The 23,303-nt window shown below is 39.6% G+C and overlaps 1 protein-coding gene across 1 annotated transcript in view; it reads left to right on the forward strand.

The window, feature by feature from the left end:
* Positions 1 to 23,303, forward strand: part of CCDC93 (coiled-coil domain containing 93) — a 104,020-nt gene that overhangs the window by 43,505 nt on the left and 37,212 nt on the right. Inside the window, exon 12 of the mRNA XM_065413461.1 lies at positions 23,103 to 23,219. Within this exon, the coding sequence (XP_065269533.1) occupies positions 23,103 to 23,219 (117 nt within the window). The remainder of the gene's footprint in view (positions 1 to 23,102; positions 23,220 to 23,303) is intronic.

Genomic DNA, 23,303 nt, shown 5'->3' on the forward strand with positions numbered 1-23,303 from the left:
TGCTATAAGATGGTGTTTTTCTTTAAGAAGTTAAATGACTGGATTCTGCAGTCCCGCACCTCTCCTGAAAGAGTGGGTTTATCACAAGGTTGGGGGAGCCTCCCTTTTTAAAATCTTGACAGAATGTTGCTATGAAGCATATGTTTTTCCACCATCTTTTTTAAGGGCTGTTTGTACCAAATTAGGTTTGCTCTTACTAAGGTGTGAGAGATTCCTCTAATGTGAGTATGCCAGATGGTGCCCACTTCAATACACAGAAGTATTGTTTGCATTAGGAAAGCTTCTTTGCTGTTTCTTAACAAGGAAGGATAATTATACAAGTGACAGAACTAAAAGAATTGGATGCATGTAGTGTCAAAAATACCTCTTTTAAAAAAATACATAAAGGGGATTGTTCTTACCAGTGCCAGCACTGACTGCTGCCTGCAAAGTGATTACACGGTGAGAGAGTTGTTAAGTCAGAATATTGGTCAAGGCTTGCGTGGGTAAAAATGTGTCCATGTCTACAATCTTCTATTAGAAGCTAACGTGCACCATATAAATTCAGTTGGAATAACATAAAATAAGCATATTAATCGCTCAGTGTGATTAATAACTATGTCACTGAAAGACTGTGTATGTGTTTTTTGTTTTGGTTTGGGTTTTTTAAATACTGGAACCTGAAATGTATGAAGGCAAGAAGAAATGCAATGTACTAACATTGCCTTCCTGTGTATGAAAAGCTTTAGGATAAAATTATCACAGATTATATCGAACTGTAGTGAAAGTGCAAAACACAACAGCACTACTGTTAGAGTTCTTCTGATTGAACCTGTCTTGAATGCTTCACTTGATTTAGTTTATTACGAATGGGTTATTTGTAAGGCTATGTTTTAGTCACGGGTATTTTTAGTAAAAAGTCATGGACAGGTCACGGGCAGTCAACAAAAATTCACGGCCCGTGACCTGTCCATGACTTGTACTAAATCTTGGGGATGAGGGCGGCCCGGGGGAGTGCTGGGGAGGTTATCTGCTTTGGGGGCGTGCCGCAGGGGGTGATTGGCGGGGCTGGCAGGCTCCCTACCTGGCTCCGTGTCTCCCCGGAAGCGGCAACATCCCTCAGCTCCTAGGCGGACGTACGGCCACGCATCTCTGCGTGCTGCCTCATCCATCAAGGATCAATAATAGAATTAGGGCTGTCAATCTATTAAAAAAATTAATCGTGATTACTCGTGCGATTAAAAAAATTAATCTCAATTAATCACACTGTTAAACAATAGAATACCGTTTATTTAAATATTTTGGATGTTTTCTACATTTTCAAATATCTTGATTTTAATTACAACACAGAATACAAAGTGTACAGTATTTCACTTTATATTTATTTTTGATTACAAATATTTGCACTGTAAAGAAACAAAAGAAATCGTATTTTTCAATTCGCCTAATACAAGTACCATAGTGCAATCACTTTTATCATGAATGTTGAACTTACAAATGTAGAATTATGTACAAAAAATAACGGCACTCAAAACCAAAACAATGTAAAACTTAAGAGCCCAGAAGTTCACTCAGTCCTATTTCCTGTTCAGCTAATAGCTCAGACAAACAAGCTTGTTTACATTTGCAGGAGATAATGCTGCCCGCTTCTTGTTTATATTGTCACCTGAAAGTGAGAACAGGCGTTCGCATGGCACTATTGTAGCTGGCATCGCAAGATATTTAGTGCATTTGGCATGTAAAGATTTATATGTCCCTTCATGCGTCAACCATCATTTCAGAGGACATGTGTCCATGCTGATGACGGGTTCTGCTTGATAACAGTCCAAGGCAGTGCAGACCGATGCATGTTCATTTTCATCATCTGAGTCAGATGCCACCTGCAGAAGGTTGATTTTCTTTTTTGGTGGTTCAAGTTTTGTAGTTTCTGCACTGGACTGTTGCTCTTTTAAGACTTCTGAACGCATGTTCCGCACCTCATCCCTCTCAGATTTTGGAAGGCACTTCAGATTCTTAAACTTTGGGTCGAGTGCTGTAGTTATCTGTATGAATCTCACATTGGTACCTTCTTTGCTTTTTTCGAATCTGCTGCGAAAGTGTTCTTAAAATGAACAACGTGCTGAGTCATCATCCGAAACTACTATAACCTGAAATATATGGCAGAATGTGGGTAAAACTGAGCCGGAGACGTACAATTCTCCCCCAAAGGAGTTCAGTCACAAATTTAATTAATGCTTTTTTTTTTTTATTTTTATTTTTATTTTTTTTAAAACGAGCCTTATCAACATGGAAGCATGTTCTCTGGAATGGTGGCCGAAGCATGAAGGGGCATATGAATATTTAGCATATCTGGCATGTAAATACCTTGCAATGCCAGCCACGAAAGTCCCGTGCAAACTTCACTTTCTAGTGACATTGTAAATAAGTGAGTTAACGTTTTATTTCCAGTAAATGTAAACAAACTTGTTTGTTGCATCGATTGGCTGAACAAGAAGTAGGACTGAGTGGACTTGTAGGCTCTAAAGTTTTGCATTGTTTTGTTTGAGTGCAGTTATGTAACAAAAAAATCTACATTTTGTAAGTTACACTTTAATGATAAAGAGGTGAATTGAAAAATACTGTTTCTTTTTTATCCCATTTTTACAGTGCAAATATTTGTAATAAAAAATATAAAGTGAGCAGTGTACACTTTGTATTCTATGTTGTAATTGAAATCAATATATTTGAAAATGTAGAAAAACATTTAATAAATTTCAATTGGTATTCTATTGTTTAACTGTGCAATTAACTGATTAATCATGATTAATTTTTTTAAGATAATCGTGTGAGTTAACTACGATTAATTGACAGCCCTAAATAGAATACAAAGTTTTCCACTTGTAGTGCATTGGCTCCTATTGACTGTGAACAAAAACTGATTTGTTGTTTATTTGTATGGTCCAAAGAGTGTGTTAAGTGCTGATTTGAAGATGACCTACCTGTTGTGAAGAGGTTACAATTTAACATCAATTCAAACTGGTCATTCAACAGTCTGCATGTAATGAGTTGTATGTAGGTCTCAGGCTAATTCCAAAAGGAAACTGGGCACAAACATACATCTCAGCCTGTGATTTTGTCCCTTTGAGTCAGGGTGGAAACATGAAATGTGTGGGGAGGAGTGAGGCCATCATGTTGGGAGTAATCTTTCATTGCCACTAGCTATGCTGCAACTAGTTGTGGACAAATAGATTATTTCTGTCTATAGAGCTGTTGATCTGGCACTTTTTTTATCAACATTAAATTCATGCAGAGTCCCAACAAAACCGACAAATTACATTTTTAAACCCTCCTAGCTTCTTGCACTCGTGTATTCAAATAGCAAGTAAAAAAAAGCCTTGTGTCAAATCCTGTGCCCTTTATAGTCCTGAAGAGATAATGAAGACGTCCTGAAAAAATGAAATCTAAGGGACCCCTCCACTGAAAATGCATGTATATGGACATTTAGTCCCAAAGGATGGGTTTTAGTTATGCCAAAGAACAAAGTTCTGCCCCTGCAGCCCTAGTAACCTAGTAACATCTCAGTCTTTAAACTTCTCTGTGCACACCAGATTTATATTTGACAAAACTATTCTCTAATTCCCAGTACCTTGTTTTCAAGAACGTTAGATAGGATTTGTAAGTGCTCAGTAGCTCTCAGAATCAATACCGTTTGTGTGGACAAAAAATGGAATTATGCTAACTTTCTTAACCACAGCTGCTACTCATGTACAACAAAAGCTCTTAAGGGAAAAGAGAACTTTTCAGCTCTTAACCTTCATGAGAAGCTCTAATGAGGATGCACTTACTGTGGGTACTCCGTCAGATTGTACCTCTGGTTGTTCCTCCTCTTTGGAGAAAATAAATTATGATCTTTGTCAAGTTGGAGCCAAGTATAAGATTTTAAATAAAACAGTCTTTCTTGGCTCTGATGCTGTCCAGTATGAGTGCAAATGTATGACAGGCTTCTAGAACTCCCTTCCCCTGAGGTCAGTGATTAAATACCAGATTGCAGCTAGTTGGACATGACCACTATCTGCTATCCAAAGCCATTAGCTGCGCTCTCACTGCCTTTCATGATCTTAGTTCACCCTGCATCATAAATGATGTTCAATGAATGAAAAGGGGACAGTAGATTGTGGCAATCATGGCCAAAGTCCCTATCTGAATCCAGTCATCAGCAGAAGGAATTTGCAAAGGCTGGACTAGTTGGAGATTCTAAGAAGTCATTCACCAAAGCTTCCACAGTCTTGCAGAACTTTCATGGTAGTGGGCCAGCTAATCAGACACAACTGCCTTTTTCTGGATAAGCTCTGAGACAAACTAAAAACCGTACCATCACTTGTGAAAGCCTAGAAATGAGATAAACCTTGCTCTAAAAGTCACTGAATTCAAGCTCTCTGGGACCCATGCGGGGGAGGAAATTTAAAGAGCTGTGGACCTTGTTTGAACACCCTACTTGACAAACTACGGTGGCAGCTCATAGAGCACCACTTCCTAGCATGATTTCTGACTCAAATTCCCCGTCTCATGAAACCATGAGTTAAACTATTTTTTCCAGCTCAATGGACACAGTACCAGAGAGGAGGAGATAATAGTACTGCCATCAGCCAAAGCTAAGCTGGATGGGTCAGTCTCTCACCTGCAGGCTCTGAAAGCTGTGGTGGCAATCTGTTAGCATTTACAACTGAAACCATTGCCCCTCTGATTAGTGAAAAACACTTGGGAATAATTAGGGCCACTCCTTTGAGAGAGTCTAAACTGCCCGTAAGAAGGTCTAGCTATAGGCTTGGCAGAATTAGATTTAATATCAATGTTTATTTTTAAGCATTTTAATAGATTTTATTTATTTAAATTTTCTCAGTTGTAAGAAATTGAGGGGTGTGACAAACAATAGTTGACAGTAGATATTGAGATTCAAAAAGTTAGCATTATAACCTTTAAAACACCAATTGTCAACATGCCAAAATTTTCAAAGTAAGTATCCATAATTAAATAATAAGGTTTCAAGCAGCATTTTTTTACTCGATCTGTAAATTTAAGTTATTGATGGAAATATTTGTGTGTGGGGTGGGTTGGGTATGTGTGTGAAATCGGTGTATAATGACATTTACCAATAAAAATGTAATCCTTCCAAGCCTGTGTCTACCATCTATCCTAAAGCACACACAACTTCCTGAGCACCGAATGGATCAATCAGCTCATGTAAACAATCTTTTCAGTTGCTCCTTCCTAAACTACAGTTGCTATAAAAGTGACAGTGGGCCAATGGTAGTGTACATTACTACCTTACTATGTGTTAATCTCCTTACAGTGTGGGGCTCCAACCCAGATAAGGCACGGGGATGGTGTTCCTCCTTCTGATGCCTGATTTCCTATTGGCTAGGGACAAAGATTCATATATTCATTTGATTAAGGATGGAAGAGATCATTACATCATCTTTCATCTAGTTATTTTTCCTGTATTGAACCCAGTAACCAGTGCTTGACTAAAGCATATTTTCCAGAAAGGCAACCAGTCGTGATTTGAAGATTTCAATAAGTGGAGAATCCACCACTTCTCTTGGTAGTTTGTTTCAAATGTCCTTTGGACACACTTATTTATGATATGCTGCCGGCTGACCACTTGCAGGATTTCGCAGGAGAGAAGAGTCCTGCTAAAGGGATTTAATTCTCGCTTTTCAGATCCCTGCTCCTTCAGTTATAGGACATGCTGCTACTGGAGATCAGACTGAGCTACAGCCATCTTTAGTGCATGATGCAAAACTCGTGCTTTTCTGAAGGCTTTCTTCTCACTACTAAAAGAAACCGTGACCTAAGCTACATGTTCTCTGGCAAACAAGGACCTGAGATTGCATCCATTCATATTCGCAACTGTAAAATTGAGAGAGAAACTAAGAGCTTGGTTTCTCCTGCAAGGGACTTGTTACCCTGAAGGTCATGTAATGGCACCTAGGTATGTGCTTTTCAGCCTAGGGGAGGCAGCATGGCAAGAGTGCTCATGCTTTTGGTAAGCCTCATCTGGGATAACAAACTCTTGAGGGCTGTTGCAGCCAACTTAAGTTAGAGCAGCTCTGAGGCTTACAAGTAGTTGTCAACAAGGACAAAATGATCATGAATGCTGGTAGTGGGATATGCTTTTGTGGTGGGTAATCATGCTTTTACCGTATATACTCGTTCATTAGCCTGTTCGTTTATAAGTCAACCCCCCAAAATGGATAGGTAAAAATAGCAAAAACTGTATGACCCTTTCATAAGCCGACCCTATATTTCAGGGGTTGGAAAACTTTGGCTCCCTGTCCGTCAGGGTAAGCCGCTGGCGGGTTGGGACTTTCGTTTACCTGGAGTGTTCACAGGCATGGGGCTCCTCAGCTCCCAGTGGCCACGGTTTGCCACTCCCAGACAATGGGAGCTGTGGGAAGCGGCGCCACTTCCCGCAGCTCCCATTGGCTGGGAGCGGCGAACCACGTCCACAGGGAGCTGAGGGGCTCCATGCCTGTGAACGCTCCAGGTAAACAAAACAACAATGTATTAGATATTCAATTCAATGATTCCATAGAGTTTAAAATCATCAAATTTTGGTATAGACCCATTTATAAGCCGACCCCTGCTCTTTGAGGCTTTTTTTTTTTTTTTTTTTTTACCAAAAATATTCGGCTTATGAATGAGTCTATATGGTAATTTCTCCCCCTCTTATATAACTCAGAGTTGCTATATCTGATTTAAAGATGGCATCTGTACGGACTGAACTTGGGCAGCTCTGGATATGAAAACATCAGCCTCTACTACTTAAGCTGAAGTACCAGTATGAAATCCTGGTTTCATGAAAGTCTGAGAGTTGTAGGATGGTGCAGGATTTCACCCTAGCTGCCATAGTTGGGAGTCAGTAGCTGACTCGTATCTCTGTGTGGTCTCTCCACTAGAGGAGAAGGTGACACTCTGGTAGCCTGAGTTACACAATCATGCCCAATATGTTTTTCCTTGAAGTTGATAGGACTTTTATACAAAATAAATTTTTCTCTTGATTGTTTTAATCTTTAAGGATTTTAACTCATAGTATTAGGTGTGGTCCAATTAAGCTGAATGAAACATAAGGCAGTCACAAGTGAATATTGGCCACAGTTTCCCCAATTTATTTTCTTTCAGGACCTTAGGGCTTTGACCCCAGTGAACTCTTCTTTCATGTTCTTTTTATATCTTTGTTTTATACGTCAAAACTGCACATCGGGAACAGCTTCCTTTAAATCCATTACAACTGTCTGTGTGAAACCAAAATAAGCCATCAGGTCTATAGTGTTCTGAGTACAGGTAGCACCAGTTGAAACTGTGATCATTTTATCATGCGCACCCAGTATTTCCACAGTTGCATCAAAAAAAAGACTGAAGCTTGGACATCATGAAGTTTACAGAAAGATAGATCAAAATCCTTTCTAAGTATAGAGATACATTTGAATACTAGACTGAAATATAAGGAGAACTGCAGAATCCTTAGTACCTGGGGCACAGTTTGCAAATTGACTCATTGACAGCTGATTCACCAGTGTATCCTCATTGATTTTTTTTCAGTGTAGTTATACTGGTGTAAAACTAGAGTCGCACAGTGGTGAATCAGGCTCATTGTGTTGAGATTTCTGTTGTCTCCTGATACTGATGCTGCTGTTTGCAGAGTCAATACTTGGCTGAAATTTAGAGCAGCACGAGGGCTGCTCTTTCCTACCCTGTTTACTAACAGCTTCAATGTACCAAAACAGCAGCTGTGGTTATCACAACAAAGGTTGGCAAACTCTAAGTCAAATAAAGGCACCGTTTATAGAACTGTATGCTGCATTGATTCTCTTTGGATTCATCCTCCAAAAGTGTGTGCATATTGGCCACTAATATTGAGGTGTTAGAGTATGCACCAGTCACAGGGAAGATAGATGCCATTCACTGCCTCAGTTTCCTCTCTATAGAAATATGTTCCAGAAAGTCTATCTGCAGTCCATTCATTTTCCAGAGCTTTAAGAGCAAGATTCATTGTGCATATATTTTGATGACAGAATTGCATATTTTGTACCACTCAGGGTTTTATTATTTTCTTCTGATAGAAACCATTCAGCTTATTTTCATAATTATTTTCCACCCACATGGGGCATATCCGGAGTGTTCTCCAACTGTTGGCTATAGGAACAAAGATACCTAACTGCTGCTAAGCCTGAATTTCCTACAGAGAAGCAGTGTGTGAATTCTTTGCTTTTTTCCTCCCTAAGAAACTACTCAGCCTAATAATTCAATTCTGTTTCTTCTACCCTTGGAGGGTTTACAGTAGTAATATAGCTGTGTGAAAGAGAAAGTACCTCATTACGAAGGAGAGGACTCATTGCCTCCATTTCTATCCTCTTTCCCATACAAAATCCTTTTTCTTTGAAAAAGGGGAGACAGGTTCATAAAATCTATAAGTAGCAGATTTTTTTTCTGGGATTCTTAGGTTTCAAGTTACAATGGATTCTTGCTCATTATTTACTTACTGTATTTTACAAACATAATGTGTGTTTTTTAACTGGATTTTTTTTGTTCAAGCTTCAAGTACTGTAATGCAAAAAAGGCCAGTCCCAGTATTTTCATAACAAATCCATTTGGGGCAATGGTACAGTCACAAAAGATGTAGAGAGGGGATGCAGGAGTGAGAATGCATTGGTCCTACATCTGCATGGAGTGGGACATACACAGGATAGTAAAAAGTTGATGATGTGTCCCCTTCATGCCACTCAGTTGCTACATGTATTGTTTGAGGTAGTGGGACAAATATTGAATAATCACTGGGAAACTACAGAGAGATGGCTTTTTGGAGAGAATGCTCCAAATGAAGTGTGAAGTCTGATGGGGAAGGAGCCAAGAGGTAACAAGGGGTGTTTGTGGATTGGAAAGTATTAGTGGCTGATGACAATCAAGGTGTAGGGTTCAGGCCAGAGCCTGAATACTTGTGAATAAAGAAAACCTTTTGTGATTGGACAGCTGGTGTGGAGGCAGGGGTGGGGAGGAAATAATGAAACTTGTGTGTAATAAATAAAAGGGAATAAAACCAGGGAAGAATGTGCAAGCTCTTTTAATTCCTTTAAGATTTACACAATTCATAACAATACATTTTATTATTCATTAATGATCATCTGTCAGTAGACTTTCTAAACTCTTGCATATCAGTTTATTTATAAGTATATCTATGTTGCTGATCACCGTAAAAACTGGGGATCACAATTCAGTTATATCAAACACAAACTTCCTTTTTAAACAGTAGAGTAGTGATACTCAGACCTCATTGGTTCAGGATCCAAATTAATGATCAGCATTACCCAAAAGAGCCATAGTAGCATGAATTCATTGTTTCATTTACTATAGTATTAGTCATATTTAAACAGTATGACAGAGGAAATATATTTTTTTAAAATATATATATGTTTATTCTCACAGCAAATACGTTAATAACTTAGTGCAAGTTGATAACATAAGTGGTTAATAACGTAGTAAAAGCATCCTGATTGGTTAATAACTTAGATTGGTTAATAATTAAATCACAGTGTTTTAATATCATGTGCTGCAAAGAGCCACAGGAGACACATTAAAGAGCCACTTAAGGCTCGCGAGCCGCAGTCTGAGTATCACTGTAGTAGAGTAAGGAGTTATATCATCTTCTAGGACGTGTGTGTAAAATATCACTGTGTTAAAAACAGATATCCATTTACATTACCTCTTAGAAATCAGTGATCAAGTTACTTAGTCTTTAGAACATCATTTTTACCTCACCTCTCTTCTTAGACATCCATACTTATCCATTTCTCTCTCTGCTTCTCTCTCCCTTCCTCCACTCCTTTCCTTTTGATACTAGTTTACTTTACAGTCACATGAACACTTTAGTAACTCACCCAAACTCAATAATGAATGACATATTGTAAACATATTTTAATGTTTTGCTATTTTTTCATTCATATATAAAGTGATTTTTTCCCCCAGTCAGCTTTTGTTAATGCATAGGTTATACATGCTTCCTTTTTCTTAAATTGTCTTTGAAAGAAATAGAAATTAGAGATTAAATCGAATTCCAGTTTCTAAAAGTATAAAATTGTGTACGCATTGAACTAATTTAGGGTGAGGAAATTGTCTGCAGAATATGTGAAATACAGAATAGCTTTCAAGTTGCCCTGGGTATTACTTCAGTTGGATAGCTGTTGGGTAGAAGGACAAGCTCTCTGGAGGCTATTATTATGTGCTTATACTGCACCTAGCACACTGAGACCTTAATCTGAGTTGGGATTTCTGGGTGTTATGATATTACAAATGATACCAAATTTTTATTTTGGTGCCCAGAAAATTAGGCATTACCATCCTTATTGTCCATGACAATTTGCAACTGAAGTCCTTGTACATACAGCCTGCTGAAAGTGTATGGCGAGCAGTACAGCTTTTGATCTGCCCTGATTCAGGAAAGCATCCCAGTTCAGAAAGGTTACTTAAGCACAAGCATGTGCTTATTCCCCCTGGAAGTTGATGGGATTTAAGCACGTACTGTTCTGGATCAGGGCCTTAGTGTGGAAAACATTAAGGCTACGTCTTCACTACGGGGGGGGGGGGTCGATTTAAGATACGCAAATTCAGCTATGCGAATAGCGTAGCTGAATTCGACGTATCCGAGCCGACTTACCCCGCTGTGAGGATGGCGGCAAATCGACCTCCGCAGCTCCCCCGTCGACAGCGCCTACTCCTACCTACGCTGGTGGAGTACAAGTGTTGATTCGGGGATCGATTGTCGCGTCCCGACGAGACGCGATAATTCGATCCCCAAGAGATTGATTTCTACCCGCCGATTCAGGCGGGTAGTGAAGACGTAGCCTAAGACTGAGTTTCTTTCTCAGGAATCAGACTGTTGCATGGAGCAATAAAGGCAGTTACAGCTGCAAATAAAACAAAGTAGAATTTCCCTTAATTACCAGGAGAAATCAACGCAGATAACCAGGGCCGGCTCCACGCACCAGCTTACCAAGCAGGTGCTTGGGACGGCCACTCCGGAGAGGGGCGGCACGTCCAGGTATTCGGCGGCAATTCGGCAGACAGTCCCTCGCTCCCGCTTGGAGCGAAGGACCCTCCCGCTGAATTGCCACCGCAGATTGCGATCGCGGCTTTTTTTTTGCCCTGCAGATAACAATACCATTGAAGGCCAAATGGGTTGCAGCAATTGTTTTTCTTCATCCTTCTTTGAGAGCTGGCTATGCAGTTGTTTATTTCCACTACACACTCAGGAACAAATCCTGATCCCAGCATGGTCTCTAGGTTTTTTGAATTTACATGCTTTTTACAGTGTATGCATAACACACATGATTCTTCCGAAGGATTCTTATTTAAAAAATGCCTTGTGAATATTTTCCCTATTCAAAAAACAACAAAGTCAACAGGTCGTGACTTGTGAAACACAGACCATTAGAGTGTGCTGAGTAAATATTTTAGTAAGGGAACTGATACTGCATGCTGAAAAGCATTTTAACAATTTACTTAAAACATGCCTGTTTAATAATATCCTTTAAAAATGTATGTTAGTTATAGAGAAAAAAATAATATCCAATAAGAAAACTACCAAAGTCTACCTTCCTTGTAGTAAAGAATCTCAGCTGAAATTGTTACATGGTTTTGTTTACAAGTGATTTTTCTCCCTTCATTTGTATTTTGAAAATTATTTCCACAGGGACTATTAAATTGCAACAGTATTGCTTATGCCCCTTTGATTTCTAGAGTTCTTGCAAGGTGATGAGTTGCCAATTATTTAACAGCTTGAATTTTAGACAGAGAACAAAAATAGGACTTCAAGAGAAACAGAACATTGTCTCCTGATGCATCGTGTAATCAAGGGCAAAAGATAATCAGACAGGAGAGACAATAAGGAAGAAATTAAGTATCCTAGCTTAAAAGGCAAAGGTTTATTATGCAATGTTGCTTAGAATAAATGACCACAGGAAACTTTTGACAGTGCTAGAATTTTGTGTTTTACCAAGATTGTATTGATTGTATTACTTTATAAATCATACCTGTCTGTGCAGTATTAGCAATATTTGGGCTAAAAGGTAAATTGATGCTTGTGGTGATAGGCATTGTTTACCATATCTCATTCTGTTGGCATCTATCCTTAGTGTTTGAACTGTACTAGGACTCCCAACACTGCAGTCAAAGCAAAACCATAATTTACAATTATTATTTTAAAAACAGTGGATCTTCTAAATTTTCATTAGAAGATGAGCCGATTACCCTGAATTTTGCATAGAAAAGTCAAGTGTCTTTTAAAGATAAGGGCTGAAAAGACAATGTATGTAAGCCATTATGCTGTCCATTTTGAGAGGACCATAACTCAGGAGAAAGTATTTGAAGACCAAAGTTGTCAAGGTGGCGTATATTTTGTATAAAGCTCTGCCAGACAAGGGGTGTGAATCAACTTAAATAGATTTGTAAAAATAGTATAGAAATAGACAATGTAAGTGGGTCAGTTCTGCAGTGGCCTGATCTTCCCTAAGTGCTGAGCATCTCCAGCTCCTAGGTGAAGTTGGTGGGCATCTACAGGTACTCAGCCCCACTGAATATTAAAAAATAAGCTTCTAGGATGCTGCCTTCTCTTAATGTTAATGTAAGTTACCAAATTTTGGACACTGCCTTATCTGGCAATAAAACAGAATTTTAAGAATCTTTTCATAAAGTTAAGGGTTAATGAGAACTTCACCAGCTTGTCTTGGCAGATGTAGGCAGAAAAGAGAGTGGTGCCTTTATGAAAAAACTCTTGACAACTGAATAGATATAGCCCGAGGCACTAGATTTCCAGCTAGGTTTAACTCCAAAATCTTAGACTTGTGTAGGAGAGGATCTTGAATACTGCGTGCAGATGTGGTTGTCTCATCTAAAAAAAGGATATATCGGAATTGGAAAAGGTTCAGAAAAGGGCAACAAAAATGATTAGGGGTATGGAATGACTTCCGTATGAGGAGAGTGTAATAAAACTGGGACTCTTCAGCTTGGAAAAGAGACAACTAAGGGGGGATATGATTGAGGTCTATAAAATCATGACTGGTGTGAAGAAAGTAAATAAGGAAGTGTTATTTACTCCTTCTCATAACAAGAAGTAGAGGATCACCAAATGAAATTAATAGGCAGCAGGTTTAAAACAAACAAAAGGAAGTATTTCTTCACACAACACATGGTCAACCTTTGGAACTCTTTGCCAGAGAATGTTGTGAAGGCCAAGACTATAACAGGGTTCAAAAAAGAACTAGATAAATTCATGGAGGATAGGTCCATCAATGGCTGTTAGCCAGGGATGGTGTCCCTAGCCTCTGCTTGCCAGAAGCTGGGAATGGGCGACAGGGCATGGATCACTTGATGATTACCTGTTCCGTTCATTCCCTCTGGGGAATCTGGCATTGGCCACTGTCGGAAGACAGGATACTGGGCAAGATGGACCTTTGGTCTGACCCAGTATGACTGTTCTTATGTAAATATTCTGTCTTTTAGTACTCACTTCCTTGGTCTTTACCACCTGGTCATCTATTTGTCTAGTCATGTTCCATAGGACAGTTTTATTTTGAGAAACGTGTTCCTTTCAAAATATTAAGAATATTAGATATTAAGTATGTTTTGGCCAACCTTGAAACACTGCCATGAAACTTTACTAGTAACTCTGAAACAAAACCTAATTTCCTATCCTCATCACGATGATATAAAGAGTAATAATCTACCCAGCATAAACAATTATTACAATTTTGTACAATGTACATGTAAGGTGTCAATGGAAAAGTTAGTCTATCAAATATGATTATCCTGGTTAAATCCATGTATCATCTCTGTATCTAAAGTTATGAATATTGGCCACGGACTTGTATCTTATACATGTTGTATTCCTTGGTAACACCCAGCAGATAAGATTTACATCAAGACTAGATAGCTTTGCGTTAATGGCCAAAGACACTTAACTCTCACACACAGTGAGCCATAGAAGAAACTCATTCTGACCAGCTAACTCTTCCTGCAGATGCCTCAGCCTCCAAGGGGCCACTGGCTACCCCCTGTGAGTCATCAATCCATATAAGGACATGTGATAGGCTCATGTGACCCTGGACTCCATCTTATGCCAGTAACTTTCCACAAACTAGGTTGGGAGATTTGTTTTTGAGACAGTAAATTTCCAGGCATGTGGCAAAGGATATAAAAGACCCCCCTGCAATTTCCATTTTGCCTCTTTCATGCCCTAGTTCTCTGGACTATGGATTTACTACTAAAAGGAGCATATTGAACTATGGACTGAGGAACTTCCAATCTTTTGGAAGTTACCAGAGAGACTTTATAAGCTAGCCGTTTATACCATCACTGCTACAGTCTTCATATAAGAACTTTGCAATTATCTATTAACCATTATATATTCTTTTATTCTTTCTCTTAATATTAAACTGTTAGTTTCTAATTACTAAAGGATTGGCCTCAGCATGATTATTGAATAAGATCTGAGTTATCAGCCACATAGCCAGGACTGTACATCTCTTAAGGTTAGACGGACCCTATATTTGATTAAATTGGCTTTCAGTAACTACTCATCATAGAGTCCAGTGTCTGGGCAGTGAGACAAGGGCTGCAATGCCTAAGGAGACTGCATCTTTGACTTCCTGTTAGAAAAGAGAGAAGTTTACTTTTGTTTTTTGGTTGGTGTAATCCCATGCTAGAATAGCCTCCAGTTTGGGGTGAGTCTACCCTATTTCTCAGCAGTTTGTCCTGAATTTGGTATTCTCAGCTGTGACCCACTGAGGCCCGGTGACAACTTCCAAAGGAAGAGAGCCAGAGAATTTAAAAATGTGTAAGTACAAAAATTCAGTTGGGAGTGTGCTCAGGATATAATTAAACTGGGGAGCAATAGTCATCTTGATTTTTTTTATTTGTTACTCTTCCCTACTGGGGTGGGTGGGAGGAACCAGTTGTTGATGGCCTTCTGAATTCTTCATAACTTCCAAACTGAAACTTTTTTCTTGCAGGTTAGCTATGTATATCCCCAGTGCGTATTTGATACCTAATGGCTTCCAGATGAAGTGGGAGGAAGAAAGCATGTTTTGATGGCTAAAGACTGGTGCCAGTTTATCCTAGAACTAGGAAAAAAATTAATGATTGACAATATGTGGGATACAGAACTCTGAATTCCCTCTGAAATAATCCAATAGCCTGTCAGTATACAGGGACCATCTAGAGCAGGGGTTGGCAATGTTTGGCACGCGGCTCGCCAGGGTAAGCACCCTGGCAGGCCGGGCCAGTTTATTTACCTGCTGACACGGCAGGTTCGGCCGATCGCGGCCCCCACTGGCCGCGGTTCGCCGTCCCGGGCCAATGGGGGGCGGCGGGAAGCGGCGCGGGCGAGGGATGTGCGAGCCACGTGCCAAACGTTGCCGACCCCTGATCTAGAGCATGTTTCACCCATTTTGTTGCTAGCTCTGTTTTAATAGATACAGGGTCATTAAAACCTTTGGCACCCACATTCCTATGGTGCAAACTGGACATATCTCCACTCTCCAAGGGACAAACATAAGAGTTTGACACAACATCTAACTGGGAGTACTGATGCCCCAGGAGCATGGCTTAGTCAGCCAGAACTAACAGGGATTCAGGGGTGCCTACAAAGGTTTCTGTTATCAAACAGCTCTCCTTTGGAGCCATGTGACACATTCAGTCTACTGTCCCTGTCGAAACTCTGGGCAGGGCAGAAACTGCAGGATTGCCTGCCCTCCTCAGGCACTGCTTTCTTGGCCCAGCATATAAGTTGGACTCATACGTCTCACTGATGTTTGCCAGTTTTGTTCAATTTAGTCCTTTTGCATCTAGTGCAACAAAATGTTCTTGAATCAAAAACCCACATAACACTCATACCAAGTTCTTAATTTTATAAAGGCTTTTTGATTTACTGCCTTCTTGATCAACTTTTTTGGTGGGGAGGGGTATCAAATTTGTCATGAACTAAATGTACAGAAGATATTTACAATGTTGTCATCAACATGGTATATTGCAAACAGCAGAAACTAGATTAATGAGAGCAAATGCATCCATTGCTTCCCAAACACAATATTGATACTGGTGCAATACAGATAGAATTCAGTACAATTAGTTGCTGCTATATTGCCCTCCATCTTGAGTTTCTTCTTGAGACAAGACCATGCTTGCTGCTTTTTCTGTGGCATAAACCTACTTACTGATTGATACATCTTCAGGCAATAATTGTAAACCAACCTATTAGGCAAATGGATTTAGTTCCCTTGTTGACCAGAAGGCTTCTTTTAATTGAAGTTTTCATTGTGGTTTTAAGTCTGTAAGTTATTGTTTCTAACTGTGAGCTCTCACTTAAAGAAAGTAAACAAACGAAAGTCAACTTGGAACAGAATGGTAAATGATCCACCAAAAATATTTTGAGAGTTCTTGCTATGCTATGCTGGAGAGCCAAAAAAGAAAGGGGTAGGGGGGAAATGTAGCTTCCATTTTCTAGCAATTCATTGATCCAGTGCTTCCTACATAATTAAACTAAATGGCAGTATGTGAAGGTTACATGTCATGTGGGTGATCTAGCAAGACTAGCACACTTTAATTGTATGTTTTAAGAACAAAGTTTTTTCTCTGGCAATCTAAAATGAAAGTTCAAGTCTTCATCTGTTATGTGCTACTCCTCTCCGGAGAGTGGACTATTTTCTAGTGTTTGATAAATGTCTGTAATATTTAATACTGATATAGAGTAGGTTAGAGTGCCTTGGGTGTTGTTTGAACCCACTAGAAAGCTAGTGTTTTTAATAAGTTGCTTTATAAGGTACCTTTCACATTGGACTTGGTTTCAAGCAATAGCCAAGACACTAATAGATTCTGTTCTGTAATATAATTTGTCTGTACCACCTGGTCCTCTTGTTCAGTTTTGAGTGTTGACCATAGGGAATAATACTGTACTTGAGCGACCGGGGGGCGGAATGGACTTGATGGCCCATAATTGGTTTCTTTCATCTCTCCATTATCTGATTATATGGCTGAACTATTTAGGAATGGTCCTTATGGGTAAGGTTTGACTCCATTTGGTAATGCAGTTTTGGGAAATTTGTACTGTTGCTTCTTGTGCTGCATGTCTTCTTTTGGGAAGGGGTCTTTAGCTCCTGGGGTTAACAACCCCCATAACCTTTCAAAGTCACTTAATTCACCAAGGAAAAAGAGAATCTGGACAGAATGAATAAATTGTGGATTGAACTCACAGTGCTGCTCAGTTTTTGATACTAAAATCAAATAAAAATTTTTTAGCTTGATTTAGCTTTAGACTTCAGCTGGTAAAGTAAATGCCACAGCACGCAGTATCTTACTTTAAAAGACTGAAGAGATTCTGATAATTAACGGAGAGAGGATATTCAGCAGAACAATGTTCTCTCTGGTAACTGCACTGTCATAAATGGTCATTGGTGTTCTGCAGCTGAGCCACTAAAGGGGATTATAGTCAAAACTGGTGTTGCTACCGCAAAGTCATTGGTTAAAATGAAGTTCAGCTTCAGCTATTTGTATTCAGGTGCACAAAAGCTACAGTCTAGATTTTCACTGAGCATTATTCATATATGCATCCTAACTGAAGGCTGCATGAAAGAGTAACATTGATAGTTACTGGCTTTATGAATATTGCAGATTCTATAGAGGAATAAATTAAGGGCTCTGTCTAAAGTGGTAATGAATTATGGTTGTGTAGAATTGATAAAAGTCTAATCTTGCACAAATCACATGCTGGCAAAATATCAAAAGCCTGAATAGATCAACATAAACAAGATGCTAAAACTGAAAGCTAAAAAAGTGGTTATAAATGTATATTGAACAGGAATAAGCCATAAATTGAAACAGCCGAGTTGAGGAACTCAATAAATCTGTTTCTTTGAAATCTTAAAACTGGGAATCAATGTGACTGATGCCAACCACATATTTTTCCTTAGTTCTTAGATGAGAAATGTTTTATTAAGTCAGTGTCTGTAGAACAAAGCTTATACAATTTGATTGTAAATATCTTATTCAGAACCGTTCATTTTTGGTAATTTAGAGACAAACAACAGATTATAGGTTTGGGGTTTTTTTATATTAGGCTGTCACCATCATAAAATGTAACATAATCTGAGTTATACACAAGTTTTATGTAAAATGTGATAAACTGCTTTATAATTGGTATGTTTATCAAGTCAAATAATGTCTCTGTTCATCGTTTCCTAATTTTAGTCTAGTTAGATGAAACCACAGCAAACTTTATAGCTTCAAATTAGTTTTTACAGGCATGGTTACCTAAATTTGTTTTTATTTTTCACACAAAAAATGCAATCCTATTCAGTATGAGACCCCCATTGAGTAGAATGAAACTTTTATTTATAAATAAACATTTTACTGATCATTTGGCATGTCCAGCTAAGACACAAAGATTACAGATGACCAGGGCTTCAAGCAAGTGCTGTCAGGACAGGAAAGTTGGATTTCTAGTAAGTTGTGGGAGAAGCAGCAATGACACTTGGTGAAATCCTATGCAGGGGGAAAAGGTGGCAAGACTGGGAAGATGGTAGTGGTGCGCTATGACTCTTTGGGTTCAACCCAGACCGGTAAGAGGTTGTGTTACCACCTGCCCTGTAGTTCTGGGTGCCTTCGATGCTATGTTGCTGCGGCATGCAGCCCTGACACCAACAACCAGCATACAAGCATGTACAGTAACTCCCCACTTAACGTCCTCTCGCTTAACGTTGTTTCGATCTTATGTCCCTGCTCAATTACAGAACATGCCCCATTTAAAGTTGTGCAGTGCTTTGCTATAATGCCGGCAGACCCCGTGGATTAGCGCCTTCCCCCTCCTCCCCCCCCGCCTCTTGCCCGCGGCAATCAGCTGGCTTGCAGCGTTCAGGAGGGCAGGGGAGAGGAGCCTGCATGCCTAGTCCTTGCTCCCCCTGTCTTCCGAACGCTGCAAACCAGCTGATTGCTGCGGGCGGGAGGTAGGGGAGGGAGGAGCCTGCATGCCGAGTCCTCGCTCCTTCCCCCTCCCTCCTGCCCCCTGAACATCGCAAGCCAGCTGATTGCTGTGGGCTGGAGGGAGGGGAGAGGAGCGAGGATGCGGTGCACCTCGCTGGCTTGCAGTGTTCAGGAGGGAGGGGGAGCCTGCACGCCGTTTCCTCGCTCCTCCTTCCTGCCTCCTGAACGCTGCAAGCCAGCTGATTGTCATGGGCAGGAGGGAGGGGGAGGAGCAAGGACACAGTGTGTGGAGTAAAAGGGGAAGAGGTGGGTTAAGGGTATGGGCTTGGGGGAAGGGGTGGCGAGGGCAGGCCGAGGGTTGAGCCCCCTGCCCCTGGTGCTTGCATAGTAGGGGAAGCTGCTGCCGCTGCTGCTGCATAACGTACTTCTCCTAACCTTCAGCCTCCTTGCCTGCCTCATTGTCTCCAGTGCCACTGGGCTGTGCCTGTGGGGTAAGGCGGGGGCACCTCCCAACTATAGTACTGTACTGTATGGCCAAAAAAAAAATTCCCTGGAACCTAACCCCCACATTTACATTCATTCTTATGGGGAAATTGGATTCGCTTAACATCATTTCACTTAGTCGCATTTTTCAGGAACAGAACTACAACGTTCAGTGAGGAGTTACTGTAGGTCACACCCTGACTTCCACTGCCCAGTTACTTTTTGCAGAGTGACCCCAACAACCTCAGAATCCCAAATTTCCTTTAGATAAATTAACGAGTTGCAGTATACTGTCTAAGTGGGGTTAACAATAACTCTGATTTCAGGCACAGCCCTGAAATGGTTTATATTAAAGTAAAACAAGTTTATTTAACAAAAGGACATAGGATTAAGTGATACCAAGTATAAGGGGAAAAGATAGAAAGGATTATAAGCAAACAAAAGTAAAATATCCTTCCAAGACTAGAACTTATTTTCAGCAAGTTAGTCTTTTGCCTAAGCAGGTTCTCTAAACTTAGTTCCCAGAGACTTCAATCCCCGTGGTTGAAGGATCCAAATTTGTGAATTTTTAAAAATATTTTTAAAGAGCTCTGGCCCCTTTAATTCCCCAAGTGATGGATAACTCAAATGTCTTTTTGCGCCTCCCCTCCTCCCCCTTATGTCACCCTATAGTTCATTGTCTTTGTTAGAAGAGTCAGGAAGTCTTCCTGCTGTTTTTCCCTTCCAGGGGACTTCCCATCCCCTTTCTGACTTGTGTGCAAATGGGGCCTCCATTATTTTGATTCGTAATCTTTAATTTACATTGGAAACAGGTGGGTAGCTTCTGTTTTTGTCTATGGTTAGTCAGAGACTTCAAAGCATAATCCAGTGAGTATCCATAATTTCTCATATAGTGTTAATGCATACATTTCACAAGGCTATTAATCACCAGTGTCTCTCAGGCTTTCATAAGACCTTACTCGATACACTTTTATAATACAGTAATATTGTATTCAATCAGTTGATTCAGCTGCTTATCATGTGAGATTCAGACCCCCCTATTTATAGTTAAGAATTATTGCCCTAATTTCCTTAAGCAGAAGCAACTTTGTTCAGATTTCTTTAATGAGACAAAACTCCTACAAGAGTAAATATGGGAGGCAAATGTTCTCTCATCCTGCTTTCTATGGACTCTGTGCTTGCACTGCATCTAGTACCCTGAGACCCTAATCCCTGTTGGAGTTTCTGGGGTTTACAAATGGTTTACAAATGATAGCCGATTTTTGGCTTGTGCCCAGAAAATTAGGTATTACCATACTTATTGTCCATGAGAGTTTGCAACTTAAGTTCACAGAGCCCATAGAAAGTAGGGTGAGAGAAAAACATTTGCCTTCCATATTTAGTCTTGTAGGAGTTATGTCACATTAAAGAAATCTGAACAAAGTTCCTTCTGATTAAATAAATTCGGACAATAATTCTTTCCCTAGCAGTATAGATCTACTCTTTACCTCAGGAAAATCATGTAGTTTTTAAATATAGTTGATATTTTTAGTATCTAGGGAAAATGCCTAGGATTTTTCAGTTGTTCCTCTGCAGGTTCTGGTTTGTATTTCAATTTAATAGTGATATTTTAAAAAAATGTTTTGTTAGTCATTAACTGTGTGACATCTGCACTTCTTATCGCAGTCCTCAGATCTTAGGCTCCAGCTCAGTCAAGCAACCCCATTAAATTCAATATATTGATATAGAAGAAGTCATTGGAGCTTATGAATGTGCTTAAATGCCTTGCTGAGTTGAGGTCTTAATCACGATGCTTGAACTATTCATTGCATTTCATGGATCATAATACTCTTCCAAAGTTTAATCTGACTATTTGTTGATGTAACTTTTCCTCATGCATTACTTGTCCATTTGTCTTTCATTCTGCATAGAAATTAAAACGGTATTTTGGAATGCATTACACGTACAGTTGGCAAGGGAATGTTTTTGGCCCAACTAACTGAAAAAACAGTGTTGTGTTGAACTGTACTCGTCTTTCGTTGTTTCACAGCATTTTCTCATATAGAAGAAATGTACGATATATGCCTTTAAGTATGAGTTGTTGGAATGAGATGCCTGAGATTAATAATCTCTTCTTTCAAAAGAGACATAAATATATCCAGTCACAAAACTGCTTTTCTGTCTAAACTATGTAGAAATATGGCCTTTAGAAAAGAAAAAAGGGGGGGGGGGAACTTCCATCTCTACTTTGTCTAAAATTAAGCTGTTAACAAAGACTTGTCTATGTGATCTGTCAAGAGCAGATCTCGGAAGCAAGTAGATGTCAAAAGAGTATGGAGTTCTCCCAATAATATTTTACCTATATATATTTCAGTAGCTACCAAAATAAGGTTATTATTGGGAATGGTCTATGATAGAGTCCTCATGCCTTTGACAGACTTCATAAATTAGCACCTAAATGAGTGGAATGTGGGTTTTTTTGCTGATATGTCAAAAGTTGATTGGAATGAAAAGGGAGCCTGAAGTAGATGAAGCAATTAAAAATCTTTGTCATGATGAAATGACAAATAGATAAGGGGAGATTTTCAAAGGCACCAATGGTCATTAGATACATAACACTCAGTGAGGTGCCTAATTGCCATTTTTTGCCTTTGAAAAACTCCTCTTGGTCTATTGTAGATATACTCTCCCATTATAAATATTACTGCTGGTAAAGAATTTTTCAGTCAATCTATCCCTTAGTCTATAGGCAGCAGGAATCTGGATCCAAGTTGCTGTAGTCATTATCTCTATAGAAGACTATTGGAAATGCAGTCTCAATTGAGTAAATAACGAAGGCTCTAGGTTCACAGGAATGGAGAGGCTTTGAGAAGAAAATTAACTGATCGAGGATGTGGTTTCAGTATAGGGATAAGCCTGAACCAATATTCCAAATCAGAACACCCTAAAGCTTGAGTTTGTTCATGTTCAAGATCAGACACTGAGGCTTTGGGACCATGTCTGCTTCAAAATAGGGTGCATAAAGCCAGACTACATTGGGAAACTATCCCATTCCTAACAGTGGTTTTTTGGTGAGAGCTGTTTGAAAATTTTTCCCATTTTCTTTTTTCCTGCATCTTTTTTAGCAACTTTTGTTTCAGCCACACCACCCTTGAACTGCTGTTAAGAACAGTTGTACTGCTGTAACAGCTCATCCCTTTACAGTATAGTGTAAATGTTAACATCTCTTGTATTAAGCTGTATTATTTTAGCTCATTACTATAGAATACTGTAGTGTTTTAGAAGGGCTTTTCAAGAAGACTTAATCCACTTTCTTCCAACTCTTAACATATATGCACTCCAAAATATATGCACATCCCTGCATCCATTATACAGTTCATCTGTACAGTTGCCTGCTGACCTCAGTGGAAGCCACATGCAATGATGAAGCCAGCGTAGTGGGAGTAAATTACCCCACATCTGCTTGCTGTGGGGTTCTTACACTTTCCTATGAGGTAGCTGATGTTGGTTACTCTTAGAGACAGAATACTGGACTAGGTGGACCATAATTCCTATCCACTGTGTCTGTTCCTGTGTTCCCATGTCCCTGTACAGCAAATACTGGCTATGTGCAATTCAACCCTCTGTTGTTTTTGTTGTTTTTTATTTATTTTCAGCAATCTGAGCTTTCTTCTGAGGAGCGTCCAGAAAGACTCGGAGCTGCCCAGCAGCACCGAAGGAAAGTGGCATCACTAAACAAGCAAATCTCGCAGAAAACCAAACTTTTGGAAGAGGTAGGCTTGTGTGGGTAACAAAGAAAAAGCGTCGGTAAATGTATTTGACCACAATGCTTTTGCCATTCAGAAAATATTTGAAAA

This window comes from Emys orbicularis, chromosome 11 (genome assembly GCF_028017835.1).
Source record: "Emys orbicularis isolate rEmyOrb1 chromosome 11, rEmyOrb1.hap1, whole genome shotgun sequence".
Lineage (NCBI taxonomy): Eukaryota > Metazoa > Chordata > Testudines > Emydidae > Emys > Emys orbicularis.